The 11,368-nt window shown below is 42.1% G+C and overlaps 1 protein-coding gene across 1 annotated transcript in view; it reads left to right on the top strand.

Moving 5' to 3' along the window:
- Positions 1 to 1,138: 1,138 nt before the first annotated feature.
- Positions 1,139 to 11,368, top strand: part of c5 (complement component 5) — a 46,858-nt gene continuing 36,628 nt past the window's right edge. Inside the window, exons 1-8 of the mRNA XM_080773418.1 lie at positions 1,139 to 1,264; positions 2,685 to 2,838; positions 4,399 to 4,469; positions 4,586 to 4,683; positions 5,310 to 5,392; positions 6,891 to 6,981; positions 9,087 to 9,195; positions 10,989 to 11,121. Coding sequence (XP_080629544.1) covers positions 1,181 to 1,264; positions 2,685 to 2,838; positions 4,399 to 4,469; positions 4,586 to 4,683; positions 5,310 to 5,392; positions 6,891 to 6,981; positions 9,087 to 9,195; positions 10,989 to 11,121 — 823 coding nt within the window. The 5' untranslated portion in view covers positions 1,139 to 1,180. The remainder of the gene's footprint in view (positions 1,265 to 2,684; positions 2,839 to 4,398; positions 4,470 to 4,585; positions 4,684 to 5,309; positions 5,393 to 6,890; positions 6,982 to 9,086; positions 9,196 to 10,988; positions 11,122 to 11,368) is intronic.

The raw sequence follows: 11,368 nt of genomic DNA, 5'->3' as shown, positions 1-11,368 counted from the left end.
GGGGTGAAAAATGGGTTACAAAATCGTGGGATAAAAAAATATATTAAAAAAAAAGAATAACTATTCTCTCTCACTCTCACTCTCTCGCTCTCACTGTGTTAAAACAGCCAGCAGTGAGTGTGTGGTGTCAGTCAGTGTGTGTTTGGTGGAAGATGCGGCTGTGTGTGTTCGTGCTGTGTGTTTGTGCAGTGGCGTGGAGGGCAGCTGCTAGCCCGCACCAAACGTAAGTTCACTTTAATGACTTCTCTTTTTCATGTGTGATGATGACAAAATGATTCCTATGAGACAGGTCACATATGTGACATTTTCTTTGTGTTTTAGTCTCATGGTCCAGTCAATAAACACTAAACTATATGTAGGCTACTCCAAGCAAGACTATTCTAAATAATCTATATTGAAGGTTTCTGTTTCTGTTCATCTTCACAATAGGCCTACACATACATTTACAAAGAATACACACACACACACGCACGCACGCACGCACGCGCGCACACACACACACACACACACACACACACACACACACACACACACACACACACACACACACAATACGTTTTATATTGAATACTGTTTGAAAAGCTGTGTTGCCCAGCAAATGCATTTACTTTGGTGCTATGCTATTCTGTACAAATGAAATTATTGCCGGTCATTCATTGGTATTTACTCTAGAAATGCATGCATGTAACGGAATCACAAAAGTGATGTCCATAAACTACCCTGTAATAAAGTTGCACGTCACATTCAGAATATGGAAAGGAAGTGGAAAGACTAAACTTCATGGGTTTTTGTAACTTATTTTTCCAAATGTGGGATATTGATTCATTGAACTAGCCCGCTTGTTTGCTGTTACCCTGGGAGACCACAGACCTCTGATATTAAAGTCTGATATTCCTGGACTATAGACAGTCAGGGAACTGACCTTGACACAGTGGGAAATTATGTTTTCTGAAAAATAATCTATCTGGAGACCACAAGGGACCACAAGGGGAGATCAATGCAATTGTCACTACTGCCGCTTTTCCTTTTCAATCAATCAATCAATCCATTGCTCTGATCTCCCCATAGGTTTTTGGTGTCCTGTCCACTGTCCCTGCGGTTGGATGCTACAGAGACGGTTCTGGTCCAGTTGTTTGGCTATGCCAGCGACCAGACAGTCAACGTGTTGCTGAAAAGCTCCATGGCTGCCGATGGAGTGGAGTACGCCAGAGCAGGCGTCAAACTGACCGCCTCCAACAACTACCAGAACAAAGCTTTAGTCAGGGTAAGAGCACGACACGGAGCACACTACAATAATATACAGTAACGTACAGCAGAATATAGTAGAGTCAAGCAGAATCAAATAAGATACTACGGTACTGTATACTATAGTACAGTATAACGGGTCTGCAAACTTTTTGAAATGAAGTGCTGTGGTTTTATTTTCTAGATAGTCAGTGTGCTATGTCAACATTGATTTTAATCGACACCTCATCAAACCAACATATTTTGGTATTCCACGAATATTTTCTTTCACATTATTATAATTGATCATTAGACTATAACCCATGAATTTGCAATAACCACCAGACTCACTCCCCAGTCAGAGTTCAGAGTTTTAATGAATGTAGAATTAGGGACTTTGAGGGACTTCATTTATTTGACTATATTTTTTAAATAGTTTATATTAAATCAGAAATCCGGTCTCACACTGTGCCTGTGATCACCCTCCTTTGTGCCAATGGTGGCACAGGTGCCAAAGGTTGCCTACCCCTGCAGTATAATACAGTGCCATACAGTAGAAAACAATGCATTAAAGGAGGTTACAGTAGAATACATTACAGTATATAGACTGTACTAGGGTTGTTCCGATCGGACCGGGTGTTCGGAAATCGGGGTCATCATTTTCAAATGATCAGAATCGGATCGGGAGCCAAAAAACTTGATTGGGACATCCCTAGTATCAATATTATATCCATATCATTATATTAGACTGGACATTGTCTGTGATTTGGGATATTGTACTATTGTGATATGGCATAAACGTGTTCTATAAAATATAAATATCGGATCGGGAAAAATCGGTAGGCCTATCGGCAGATGCTCAAAATCAGATGATCAGAATTGTATCGCGAGCAAAAACACTTGATCGGGACATCCCTAGACTGTACACATGTTCACTTGATAAACTGTATAGGTGCATACTATTCACTCATATTCATTCAGTGTGTGTGTGTTGGTGGGATGCATGTAAAGAAAATATGTGTTGAATAGAGCGTCGCAGTCCCGCCCCCTACCAGGGCCCAGGAAAGGATTCTCCGTTCATTGTCCTCATAGACATTTCAAAAAGTTTTTTTTAAAAGACCGTTTAAGCCTCGTACAAAGCCAACTGTTGTCGTGACAAATCATGACAACAAACACAATCTTTTGGGCCGAACAAATAATTAGAAAGAATTGTAATTATTTGTTTGGTCCAAAATATTGTGTTTGTTGTCATGAGTTGTCACGACTCGAGTTGGCTTTGTCCGCGGCATAATAATAAATAAATAATAAATACTTTTTGAAATGTCTATGGGAAAAATGCATTGGGAATCATTTCCTGGGCCTGGCGTCGTCATGAAAGGGGGAGGGACTGCGACGCTCTATACTGTAGCAGAAGGTTACTGCTTCATTACAATGATTGGATTCTGCTGTGTTCTCTCCAGATCCACCCCAAAACGTTGGTCAAAGAGGCAACTCATGTGATCATCCACGTCCAATCAGAAGGCATCAACCAGCACGAGAGAATCCCTATCAGTCGAACCAATGGCTATCTGTTTGTACAGACTGACAAGCCATTGTATACACCGCAACAGTCTGGTAAGGTTATCCATTCAAAAAGTTACAATATTTAAACACTGTACATTGTCGACACATTGCACAGACTTGGGTTACACTTACACACCAGTATTCCGAAGACCGCTATTCCGACGCACCGCCATTCCCACACGGTAACCTGAGACCTCTTGTGGTTTATTGCTTTAATATTGCTCACCATGACCGCATTGTTGACCTAGTGTCTGATGCAGCTCGAAAATATGAGCCATCCATGTATAAACATTCAAGAGTGTTAACGGATTGGTTTAGTTCTGCATACGATGTCTTTGATAACATCCCAAATACACATCAAGCGTAAGCGTAAGTTCATTGAGGCGCGGAAGGCAGAAGGTTATTAGTTCCCCTCATTCATTCCCCCTAGTAATTAATTCTGCTTCTTTAAATCAGCTGCCTCTCCAGGCTATCTCCCTTCTCACTCATTCGCTACGAGCTATCTCATCCACGCCCTCATTCCCACAGTGCAATTCAGGCAGCCTTCTTAAGCAGTCTTAGCTCACTACTCATTCTTCATGCTGAGCTGTCAAAGCAGCTTGTACGGCGCCTGCGTGTAAATGTCCCCCACCTCCCCGCCCGCTCCCTGTAGTTCTTAGTCCAGGGGTTATGGGATATTATTGTCTTGTTTGCGATTGTGTAGATTAATTGTGTTGAATCATGTGTTGATGTGTTATTACTGTGTATTGTTGTTCATGGATTATTGTATCTTTGGCTCTGCTCTGGTGGGTCGTTCATATCAGAGCTGTGTCTCGGTGTACAGATAACCTGTCTCAATGAACTGATGTTGTTTTTGTCGACACCAGTCACAACTCACAAGCAAGTCCTGATTCTGGAGGTGGGCTGTGTCTTTGATTTGTACATGGACCAGGCATTCCAAGATAAACATTGTAGCTACCAACCATTACTTGGAATCATAACAAACCGTTTTCTTACATTTTTATCCCATGATTTTGCAACCCATTTTTTCACCCAGTGTCAATTATCTAATGTAATCCTGGGCACTACACTTCCTCCCACGGACTGACCTCATCATAACAAACCTTGGGTATGGATGTAGATTGGCCATACTGATATTGGGAAGCCTGGGCCATGTACATAAACTGACCACGAGAAGCCTGGGCCATGTACATAAACTGACCACGAGAAGCCTGGGCCATGTACATAAACTGACCACGAGAAGCCTGGGCCATGTACATAAACTGACCACGAGAAGCCTGGGCCATGTACATAAACTGACCACGAGAAGCCTGGGCCATGTACATAAACTGACCACGAGAAGCCTGGGCCATGTACATAAACTGACCACGAGTGGCCTAACAATAGCTGGCATGACAATTAAGAGGGGCTGTAGGCAGGTTGTCTGTGTGGAAGAAAAGGTGTCATGTGGCCCATGAACTCTCAACACTGTTGGTTTCCCCTGAAAAATTTATTGTAATTTGCAGATTCAAATAAATAACTAAAGTGTGTGTGTGTGTGTGTGTGTGTGTGTGTGTGTGTGTGTGAGAGAGTGTGTGAATGCTGCGTGCGTGTGTGTGTGTGTTCCTATAGTCAAAGTCAGAGCATTTTCTCTGAATGAGGAGCTGCGGCCAGCCAATAGGAGCGTCTTTCTGAAGTTCTTGGTGAGTGCCATACTCCACAAGGGCACTTGGGGGCGCTGTTGATGAGGTCACGCCCACCTACAACATTCTAGTCACTGTACAGTTGAATGAAATACTTGTAATAATGTGTATTGTAGGACCCAGACCATCAGGAGGTGGACAGGGTGAAGATGACTGATTATAATAATGGCATCCCCTCCTTGCAGGACCCTTTCAAATTACCTCTGGAACCAAAGTAAGAACCAGCATTACAGCCTATATTATGTGGTATGCCTTCACCACTAGGCCTTCGGTGCCATAGATATAAAGGCTAGATGGCTCAAGGCGGAATCTCCGACGTAGTTCACCCGGCGGCCATCTTGCTTCGCGGCTACAGTACATTATGTTCTATGGCAGCTCAAACAAAAATACTAATAACTCACTCAAATCGTGACATTTTTACAAACGGGTTTGTTTATTACAAACGTTATCAACGTGCCTATGATTCAGGATGCTTATGTGCTTAATGTTATTTTGTATATGAACGTATGCGTGTGCACGTCATATGTGTGTGTATAAGTATGCAGACGTCTCTGGCGTTTATAACAAACCAAACCGTTTTAAGTTATGGTTATTTAAAAAAGTACATGCCCCATAGACACAATGTTATGCTGCATCGAAGTAAGATGACCGCCACGTAGCAACGTCGCTCCATTGGCCAGCAGCACGGGTGAGGTGAGCCATCTAGCCTTTCATATATACTGTATCTATGTTCGGTACCCACAGTCTAACAACTGATCTGTGTTCAAAACGTTTTTGCTTTTAGTGCCGACTTCTGCTCTAGTATATGATTCTATATAAATGTGTTGCATTGTGAATCAGGATTGGGGTGTGGACCATTGAAGCTTCCTACTCACCAGAGTTCAGCACCTTAGCTAAGACGGATTTTGAAGTCAAAGAATATGGTACTTTATCCTGTCTGTCTGTTTGACTGTTTATCTGCCTGTTGGTTTACCTGTCTGTCTGTTTACCTGTGTGTTTCTGACTTCCTGTTTTAGCTGTTGACTATGAGTGCATGTAGATGATGATAATAATAATAAAACCAGTAAGACGCCCTGAGGGCGAGGACTGTGGTGTGCAGTATAGATATAATACTTTAAACAACCATGTCACGTAACGTTGATATAAACCAAACATACATACAAACTGTACAAAGATGAGACCTTGAGCAAGTTACACCTATCGAAGTTACATCTATCGAAAAGACATGAAATGCAATTCAGTTAGGAGGAGGTCATATAGAGGCCATTGTACAAAAGCCTGACTGTGAACTAGGTGTGCTCGTCATGGGTCATTGGGTGCATGCATGCGCCTGAGTGTAATCAATGACAATGAATTAACCTGCACGTAGTTATAGTCATCTAGGAATCAAAAAGTGTTCGCCCCTCGGCTCATCCCCCCCACTTTTGACCACCCCACTTTTTTTTCTTTTCACTTGGACGTCAGCAACAACTTGTGCGTGCCCTTATATGAAAGCCTATTAGTCCATCAGATACCCTGTGACAGCCCTGAGGTCTGCAGATACCCTGTGACAGCCCTGATGTCTTCAGATACCCTGTGACACCCCTGAGGTCTGCAGATACCCTGTGACACCCCTGCCCATGAGCAAGACATGTCACCCCTAATCTCTCAAGACATTTGTGAACAGGGACGTGCACACATAGACCCGTCTGTAAAACAACCGCCCTTTCCAGACCACGAAGGTAGCATTTACTATGGTGAAAGAAACGCAAATGCCGCTCCATTCCATGCCATACCGGAAGGCAGCATTCAGAAGAATTGCTTTTTTTCTCCAAAGTCCCCAATACTTAGAATGCAGCATTGTTGCGTTGAAGACATTAAATCCATGTCATACACACCGCATCTCCAGTAGATAAATAATATTTGCAATTGTCTCAAGTAATTCTGACAGACCTTTACTACTGAGCACTTTTCATGGTTGCCTTCACTGTTGACATAATAATGTAAAACACACTTTTGGATAAACCAGCGCTATGAAAATACAATTTTTACCAACCAGCACAGTCTTATCACCCAGGGCATTACTGTAGTACTAGTAACGTACATTTACTTAAGTATAATTTTACTTTAATTGAGAGAATGTACGCGCGATAACAATAGAGCGAATGCCTAATTGTAATTAATTAAAAAAGAAAAATAACATAAGAGGTAAGATACAGTAGATAAAAGTTTTAAATTGTACAGGCAGGACACACATTCTAACCTTCTTGTATAACCTTGTTGCATAATGCATGATAATGTATATCGTACGTGCGTACGTGTGTGTGTGTGTGTGTGTGTGTGTGTGTGTGTGTGTGTGTGTGTGTGTGCGTATGTGTGTGCGCATGTGTGTGCGCATGTGTGTGTGTGTGTGCGCGTGTGTGCGTGCGTGTGCATGCTCAGTCCTGCCCAGTATGTCAATCCAGTTGGTTCCAGAAACGACTTACATCAGCTATGATAACTTCGAGGAGTTTTCCTTCACAATCATAGCCACGTAAGTATCCCAACACCCACAACCACCTACATCAGGGGTGCCCACACCTGTTTGACTTGAGAGCTACTTTCAAAATGACCAGCTCAACAAGATCTACCCATTATAATAGCATTGCTGAAAATGTCTTTGGAATAGCAGCGCTGGCATTACATTTAAGACAAATGCACTTGGAATGGGAAATAGAGGGGGAGAAATGGAATAGAGTTTTTTAATTTGTAATTCTACCAACAATCGGTTCGGTAGTGTCATATCCCTAATATGTATGGCATGGTGTAGTACAGTTGAGTTTTGGTTTTGCACCCCAGCCTACTGAGGAAATATGCTGAGCTGTGTATCGGACGGTTATTCTCTTGAAACCACATGGTTTCATGGAAATCATCCACCCACATTTCTTATCTCTTTACACAACTAACAGTAATAAAACAGGGGAGTAAATTATGCCTCTCAGTCACACATCATGATGATATCAGATTATCTAATTGTGAAAGTACAACAGAGGTTAACGTTATGCGATAACCAGCATTGCTGTGTCTACCTGATATTACTTCATAAAAGATAACAAACACTTTCAGTTTCATGATATGGTGTCCTGACTCAGGAGCATCCATCCCATTTCGGTCACTGGAGGAAGACCAGGGTGTGGCAAGTGAGCTTGGTTCCAGACAAGAGCTTGATAATGGGAACTGTAATGACGATTTCCTGTATTAGCAGGTAGCTGTCAGTGGGCTGGTGTAAGTTTGGGGAGGGAGTCGAATGCTTGAGCCCAGTATATTTAGGGTACCTCTTTTTATATTGCTTGGAAGTATATTATTATATTATATTATTGAAAAAACAAACTGCAAAACAAACTGTGGAACATATGAAACACATCTATTCATACTGTACAGCAGGGGTGCCCACACTTTTTTGATTTGCGAGCAACTTCAAAATGACCACCTCAACAAGATCTACCCACCAAAAGAAGTGGTGAAAATGTATAGCAGCGCATTTGGGATGGGAAATAGAGGGGAGGAAATGGAATTAGTAGGGTTTTAAAAAATATATATAACTAACTTGATAATGCAACTGACGTCTGTGCTCAACACTCTTAACAAAGTATTGCATTGTGGGTTTGAGCTGACAGGCCCTTTTTTATGTCAATCAATCAAGTCACCTTAATTCAAGTGTCAGATGCCAATTTTTTAAATTATATTAATATATTTTAGGGGCATGCCATGTGGTCTACCTGCACAGCCTTTGTGATCTACTGGTAGATCACGATCTACCTTTTGGGCACCCCTGACCTACATAGACCTGCATAGACCTACAATCCCCTACATAGATCTACATAGACCTACAATCACCTACTACATAGACCTACAATCACCTACATAGACCTACAGTCACCTACATACACCTACAATCACCTACATAGACCTACAATCACCTACTACATAGACCTACAATCACCTACATAGACCTACAATCACCTACATACACCTACAATCACCTACATAGACCTACAATCACCTACATAGACCTACAATCACCTACATACACCTACAATCACCTACATAGACCTACAGTCACCTACATACACCTACAATCACCTACATACACCTACAATCACCTACTACATAGACCTACAATCACCTACATAGACCTACAATCGCCTACATACACCTACAATCACCTACATAGACCTACAATCACCTACATAGACTTACAATCACCTACATAGACCTACAATCACCTACATACACCTACAATCACCTACATAGACCTACAATCACCTACATACACCTACAATCACCTACATACACCTACAATCACCTACATAGACCTACAATCACCTACATAGACCTACAATCACCTACATAGACCTACAATCACCTACATACACCTACAATCACCTACATAGACCTACAATCACCTACATAGACCTACAATCACCTACATACACCTACAATCACCTACATAGACCTACACACATGCACATACAATCACCTACATAGACCTATATACAGTACACCTACATAAACAACCTACATAGAGTATACTGACTGTGTTGTGTGATTGTAAATTCTGTCTGTCTGTCGCCTGCGTGCGTGTTTGTGTGTGTGTAGATATAATAATGGGGCTCCAGTAAGAACTGCAGATGTCTATTGTCGCTATGGTTACTTCAGTGGTAAAAACAAACCCACCATTATCGCCAACTCAGTGACACAGTACAAGGTGAGATGCACGCACACACACACCCACGCACGCATGCAGACACATGCACACGCACGCGCACACACACACACACACACACACACACACACACACAAATGCATGTGTTGTGAGTTTGTAGATCTGCTATTTCCACTATGTTTGAAAAGGTTTGAAAATACGTGAACAATTTTCAACATGGAAAGTGACGATTATAACGATTATGCCAAAAAATATTGTGATTACCTCAAATAAGTGAAGCGCGACACAAAAGCAGCATCGGTTCAGTCAGTACTTTAGAACAGATTGTTCTAGTACTGACTGAATGGATGCTTTTCCCAAACTGTGGTGCGTGAACACCCTCTAGGGCAGGGGTGCAGGGCAAACTATAGTACTATAGTTACACACTCACTCTAGCGGGGCCACTATAGTTCCACACTCACTCTAGATGGCCACCATAGTTCCACACTCACTCCAGCGGGGCCACTATAGTTACACACTCACTCTAGATGGCCACCATAGTTCCACACTCACTCCAGCGGGGCCACTATAGTTCCACACTCACTCTAGATGGCCACCATAGTTCCACACTCACTCCAGAGGGGCCACTATAGTTCCACACTCACTCCAGAGGGCCACATTGCATAATGTCGTTGTAACAAAATAGACGATCTACAAGCCCAAAATGCGTCGCACTGCGACACGTTTTGAGCCTGTAGGTCAGCTATTTTTGCTATTAGGCTAGTTGAATTGAAATCCTGAATAATTATTTTTGCTATTTTTGAATTGGAAGTAAAAATGTTATTGAATTTCAAATGCCTTTAAGTTATGTTAACTTCATGAACTAAATATAAATACATTGGACACAAAAATAGACGATAATAATTGTTATACTATTCATTAAGCTACTAATTTAAGTAATTTAATTGGGTCATATTTGCATGTTTGGAATTGTAACAGCTGAAATCAATAATAATAAGTGAAGGTGGGGGGCGCATGTGGGCCCTCAACGTTTTTGGCTGGGGACCCCCGGAAATGCTTTGGCCATGTCTCGCGACGAGCACTTCCAAACTCCAACACTCCATGCTGCTCAATGTTTTGCCACTCAGTCTAGATGAGGGGGGCGTGTCCTGATGGGAAACTCATGCATGTGCATATACCGGTACTCTCTATACAAATGACAAATGGCAATGGCAAAAATAACCTTAATCCTACTATAACTGCGCCACGTCTCTGCGTGCGTGCGTACGTACGTGTGTGTGTGTGTACGGTTATAATGCACGTAACTCGAGAACCGTTTCACCCAACGACTTCACATTCGACACACGCGTTCCACACCCCCACAGGGAGAGGGTATTGAGTCGGTCAGACCCACGGTTCTCGGCCTAATGAGGCCAACTCCTTTTTCAATTCCAGCCTCTGCCTCAGCCAATTGACGCTCAACCAATCAGGCTCTGCCAGTGGGCCGAGTTGATTGCAGGCCGGTTTACCCCCCCCCCCCCCCCCCCCACAATTATTTGAAATTAATTTGGTGACCCACATGTTGAAAACCCCTGCTCTAGGGGGTGTACGTGTGACATGAAAAGGTTAATGGCGCTTATATGGTGTTACTTAACTCTTTTGCTTTTGCCATCTAAGTACATATTTGTAGCCGGGCTGTAGCCACAGAAAATCCACTGAATGTTCAAAGTTCAGGTTGTGTGGGTGTAATTGAGGTCATAAAACCTACGTAAAAGAACAACGAAAAATAAAAAATAAATTAAAATGAATGTGAAACGTTTAACAATGTGTGTGTGTGTGTGTGTGTGTTGAAACAGTTGCAGAATGACGGAAGGACCGCGGTGACGGCCAATATAAAACACATTCTGTCTCGTCACGATGGGCCCAAACACCTGGACAGCCTCCGTGACAAGTACCTGTATGTGACTATACTGCTGAAGGAAACCACTGGTACGCACGCACACACTTGCAGAATATTTAGAGAAAACGGACAAAGAAAACACATGATGTATATTTATTTCTCTTTTGGGATATTATTAAACTTTTTTTGTGTTTATACAGTAGTTTCTGTGTTCAGGAAGTGAATGTGATTTTTTTTATATTTATGTTTTTTGTGTCTTTATATAATCCCATAAGGGCTAGGTCTTACAGAAGGTCTAAGATACATTGCATTAATTCACACCAGTGTTGATTTTGT

Source organism: Protomyctophum bolini, assembly GCF_963924005.1.
Source record: "Protomyctophum bolini genome assembly, chromosome: 10".
Classification (NCBI taxonomy): Eukaryota; Metazoa; Chordata; class Actinopteri; order Myctophiformes; family Myctophidae; genus Protomyctophum; species Protomyctophum bolini.
This window is presented reverse-complemented; position numbering and strand designations above follow the sequence as displayed.